This window comes from Cucumis melo, chromosome 12 (genome assembly GCF_025177605.1).
Source record: "Cucumis melo cultivar AY chromosome 12, USDA_Cmelo_AY_1.0, whole genome shotgun sequence".
In the NCBI taxonomy this organism is placed as follows: domain Eukaryota; kingdom Viridiplantae; phylum Streptophyta; class Magnoliopsida; order Cucurbitales; family Cucurbitaceae; genus Cucumis; species Cucumis melo.
The window spans coordinates 20,502,377-20,508,008 of record NC_066868.1 but is presented as its reverse complement, the minus strand read 5'-3'; the positions used below and the strand labels follow the sequence as shown (position 1 = coordinate 20,508,008).

The window sequence follows — 5,632 nt, the reverse complement described above, 5'->3', positions numbered from 1 at the left end:
CACACAAAAATTATTTTTCTAAAAGTTAGTTTTAGGTATTTATCCTAAACCACGTTATTTTATAAACCATTTTTTTAAAAATTTTATTATTTTAGGTGGTTGCCAAATGTATGATTTTTTTTTTCAAAACAACTTATTTTTTCATTTAATCACTTGAAAATGCAATATATGAGGTAAGTTGTGATGTTTATTTTCGTCCTCTTATAACAATATAAATAATGGAACTTTAGAATCAACAGAAAAATCGTCATACCCAAAGCCATGAAGTTCTCTTCAACTTTAATCCCTCTTTCTCTTGTCTTTATTGTTGTTTCTTCAGCTTCATTATGTGCTTCAGCATCTCCCCAAAAATATCAAAACTTTCTTCAATGTCTCTCAGAGCATTCTTCAAAGAGTTATCCCATTTCAAAAGTGGTTTATACTCCAATCAACTCTTCTTATTCTTCTGTTTTGGACTTCTCCATTCGAAACCTCCTATTCTCCAAGCCTGAAACCCCAAAGCCACTCCTTATTATCACTCCCTCACATGTTTCTCACATTCAAGCAGCCGTCATATGCTCCAAGTCTCATGGCTTACAAATCCGAACTCGTAGTGGTGGCCATGACTTCGAGGGTCTTTCTTACGTTGCCTATCGCCCATTTATAGTTGTTGACTTAATAAATCTCAGGTCTATTGCATATATATATATATATTTTTTTTTTTTGTTTTTTACCCGGTAATAAGTGATTGTATGAGGTAATACGTGTCAATTATCGCTAAACTATTTGATCCACATCTATTATTATTATTATTATTTTTTTGTGTATAACAATTAATAGTGTATGGGGTACTACAATTTTTTATTGTATAATAAGTAAGAATAGTAGATACCAATTATTATCGATGAGCTGTACGCTCACTTTGGCTTTTGATTTGTGGGTGTGAGCAGTACATGTCAATTATGGCTAATTAAGTTCTATGTTCACTTTGACTTAGATCTGTTAAGGTTGAGGTTGAAAACAACACTGCTTGGGTAGAGTCAGGTGCAACACTAGGTGAACTTTACTATAGAATTGGTGAGAAAAGTCGAACCTTGGCGTTTCCAGCGGGCGTTTGCCCGACGGTCGGAATTGGTGGGCACTTCAGTGGCGGTGGATATGGATTGATGCTGAGGAAATTTGGTCTTGCTGCTGACAATGTCATAGATGCTTATTTGGTTGATGCTAATGGGAAGGTTCTAGATAAAGAATCAATGGGAGAGGATTTGTTTTGGGCCATTAGAGGCGGCGGCGGAGGGAGCTTCGGTATTGTAGTGGCATGGAAGATCAAGCTGGTTCCGGTTCCGGAAACAGTGACCATTTGCTCAACAGACAGAAATTTGGAGGAAGATGCAATTAAGCTGATCCATCGTTGGCAATATGTGGGTAACAAATTAGATGAAAATATATACCTTGGCATCATTTTGACTGGTACTTTCCTTCTTAAACTTTATGGTCCAGTTTTAAATTATTGTTTGTTTCGTTATTTTATGTGAAAATATGTTGCTTAAACTAATATTATAATATGTGAATTAAACCACACGATATGATATATTAAAGTTTGAAAACTAATTTTAGATTGATAGAAAAGTAAAGTTGTAGAGGGAAGAAAATTTGTTATATATATTCCGGAAGAAAATTGGAATTAATGTAATTAAAGAAGTTAGTGTTTTTTTATTTATTTTTTTAATTTTTTCCTCTCCCCTATAAAAATATGGAATGATTTGAACCCAATTCTTGATTATATGTGTAGGTGGTAATGCTTCAACTCAAGCAGGCATAACTAATCCAACAGCTAGATTCTTCTCATTATTTCTTGGAAGGGCAGATGAACTTGTGACAACTTTATCAACCATTTTTCCTGAGTTAGGTTTAATAAAACAAGATTGTGTTGAAGCGAGTTGGGTTGAATCAACCCTCATTATTCCCATTGGGGTTCAACCGATCGAGACCTTAGAACCTTTACTCAATAGGACACTGACCACCCTCGATAGCACAAAAATCAAATCCGACTACATCACGGAACCTATTCCTGTGGCTGCAATCAAGGACATATGGCAAAGATTAAAGACTCAAGATATAGAAACATCTCAACTCGTATTTGTTCCTTATGGAGGGAGAATGAGTCAAATTTCTGAGTCAGAAACGCCGTTTTCACATAGGGCAAGATATCTATTCAAGATTGGTTATGTTGTAGGGTGGAAGGACCAAAGTTTGAAGGCAAAGAAAAGACACATAAGTTGGTTACGAGAGGTTTATGAGTATATGGCTCCTTTTGTTTCAAAATCACCAAGGGCTGCATATACCAATTATAGAGATCTTGATATCGGAAGTAACAACAAATATGGAAAAACAAGCTACAAACGAGCGAGCGTTTGGGGATTGAAGTATTTTGGAAACAATTTTGATAGATTAGTATATGTTAAAACTAAGGTTGATCCTTATGATTTTTTTAGGCATGAACAAAGTATACCCACCCTCTAATCCACGTAAGACTCGGTAGAAAACCACTTAAAATTAGTTTTCAAGCATTTTCAAATTATAACCGTTAAAACCCTATTGGTCATGTAGCAAAATAATGAAGGGCTGTTTTGTGTATACTTTAGATGAATACTGCTTTCTCATTTCCTTTTATGTATGTGCCTCGTGAATGAAAGTACTCTTGGATCTAATATAGTCTTATTTTGTTGGTTATATTTGCATAAAACATAGGGTCTATTAACGAAATTATGATCTTATAGCAACAATTATGGAGGAAATTATTTTGTATTTAACGCCAATATTCATTCTTTATTTAGCCTTAATTTTGTGTATAACTATAAATGTACGTTCTAATAATCTTTATAAAATAATATAGAAAATCAATAAAAGTCACAGGGTCCTAATATAAAAAACGAGGCAAAGTATTTACATTTTATAGAATAATTTCGAAAATAGAAAAAGCCTAAATGCCCACCGTGTAAAATACCAAAAATGTCTCATCAACTACGCCATCAACAATGCACGCGTAATATATTTACGATCGTTTAGATCTTTACGATCGTTTAGATTTGACTATTGTTTGGTACACGATCGTTTAGATATGACTACAATTTATTTTTCAATTTTATCGTTTAATTTTGTTACACAATTATTTAAATTGGTTACGTTTAAATTTGGTTACACGCTCGTTTAGATTTGATCATTTAGATTTAGATTTAGCTATTGTTCGGTACACAATCGTTTAGATATGGCTACAATTTATTTTTTCAATTCTATCGCTTAATTTTATTAAACGATCGTTTAATTTGGTTATGTTTAAATTTGGTTATACGATTGTTTAGATTTGATCATTTAGATTTAGATTTGGCTATTGTTTGGTACACAATCGTTTAGATATGTCTACAATTAATTTTAAACACGATTTAATTTTATACAGATTTGGCTACTCCAATCTGAATGATTTTTTTAAAGATTTTTTATACACAATTTTTTAGATTTGCTATTTTTTTGTACACGGTTGTTTAGATTTGGTTATCCAAATTCAAATGACGTAAAAAAAAGAAGAAAAATGAAAGATAATGGAGAGGAATCAGGAAAACGAAAAGAAGAAAAAAGATAGAAAGATTAAACGACGTAAAAAATAATCTGAAAAGAACGAAGACGAAGAAAATATTAAACAATGTAAAAAAAATAAAAAAAGAAGAAAAGACATTGAAAGAAATTGCAAAAGCAAAAAACAAAAAAGACGATGGAAAGAAATTACAGCGAAAGAAAAAGAAGAAAAGAAGAAAGACGATAGAAAGATTTAACGAAGTTAAAAACGTATTGAAAAATAAGAAAGATTATGAAAAGAAATCGGTGAAAAAAAGGAGAGGAAAAGAAGAAAGACAATGAAAGAAACTGCAGAAGGAAGAATATAAAAGAAATCGTAAGAGGAAGAAGACGATTTCATTGCGATAAATAAAAAAATATGGAAGGACAAACCTGAAATATTTAAAAAATATCTAATTTTGTAGATTTTATGAAACGAACAGTAAATAGTTTGGTATTTTATTACATTTACGTAAGTTTCCTAGATATCATGAAAATTATATAATTTTGAAACGAAACTTGATCCTTGTTCTTTTGCGGGTAAAAGGGTTCGAATTCCACACTTTTAACTTTAAAAAGATTATAAGTTTAAAAATATTTTGTTGCTCAACTTGTTTTCTTCTTATATAGTAAAAATCACATTGACAATTAATGGTCATATTTTATTCTCTAGGCTTAAACAATTCATTTGAATTTCCACTGTCTAGTTTGACTATCGGATAAAATATATATATTAGCAATCTGTAGGTAAGTAAAGGGTTGGATTTGCTCACTTTTAACTTTAAAAAGATCATAAGGTTTTAAAAAACAATTGTTGGAACAGAACACGTTGGGGGGCTCAACTTTTCTTTTTCTTATATAATAAGAATCATATTGGCAATCAAATAAAAATTATATGGTAATTACATAATAATCCAACATAAATCAACTATCAATCATATAGTCATATTTTATTTTATAGGCTTAAACAATTCATTTTAATTTCCGCTGTCTTGCTTAACTATTGGATATAATATATTATTAGCAACAATTATTAGGTATAACACCAACATCAATTTACTATTGGATATACTATTAGCAATCAATTTTAGGAATAATACCAACTTTGAAATTAAAAGCATTAGTTGAATTGGAAAAATACAAATTAAAATATAACTAAAACAATCCACTGGTACATTAAAAAACTACTAAAACAATATGACGTTGTATTCGCATGAAAACACATAATAAAAATATCTTTGATGTCCACAATATAATTATTCAAATAGGTACAAAGTTGAATGTTCTATATATTATGAGCAACATGCATACAACAACTACTCTTTGTCAATTGACCAACAGTTTAAGAAATCCTTTGCCTTTGTAGTCTTATTGCTTGAATTTTAGCAATTGAAGATGATATAGTGTCGTTCACCTCTACCATACTTCATTCATTGTATTCACATGAAAACATAATAACAAAATATCTCTGATGTCCACAATATAATTATTCAAATAGGTACAAATTTGAATGTTCTATATATAATGACCAACATGCATACAACAACTACTCTTTGTCAATTCAACAGTTCAAGAAATTCTTTGATTTTTTAGTCTTATTGCTTGATTTTTAACAATCGAAGATGATATAGTGTCGTTCACTTCTACGATACTTCATTCATTAACGTCTAAAATTTTATTCAATATTGTTTAAATTTTAACTCTCTCATTAAAAAAAAACATATAACTTGTGTGCGTTATTCAATATTCTTTAAATTTTAACTTTCTCTATTGTGCGTGTGTGCATGCGTGCATCGTGATTCCTAGCAACCTCCTCATAAAAAGTTACTAAAATGATAAAGAAAGCTTATGAGGCCTGAGTCTGGAATAATAGAAGGGTTTTTTCTTTTTCTTTTTCTTTATTTTATTTTATTTTTTTGGAAAATTAGGTGTTTTGTAGAACAAGCGTTTTGAAGTTGGCGATGAATTTAGGAGATGTGTTGAAGAAGTACGCATTCAAGCTCTATAAAGGCATGAAGATTTTGGTGTTATGGTAACGTAA

General features: G+C 30.7%; 1 protein-coding gene across 1 annotated transcript; it reads left to right on the top strand.

Annotated features, from left to right (window-relative positions):
- The first annotated feature begins 257 nt into the window (after positions 1–257).
- On the top strand, positions 258–2,743 carry LOC103488637 (tetrahydroberberine oxidase-like). Its single transcript, XM_008447462.2, has 3 exons — positions 258–668; positions 977–1,449; positions 1,772–2,743. Exons 1-3 carry the CDS (start codon positions 262–264, stop codon positions 2,500–2,502), a joined length of 1,611 nt encoding a protein of 536 aa, XP_008445684.1. The 5' UTR covers positions 258–261; the 3' UTR covers positions 2,503–2,743.
- Positions 2,744–5,632: the final 2,889 nt, after the last annotated feature.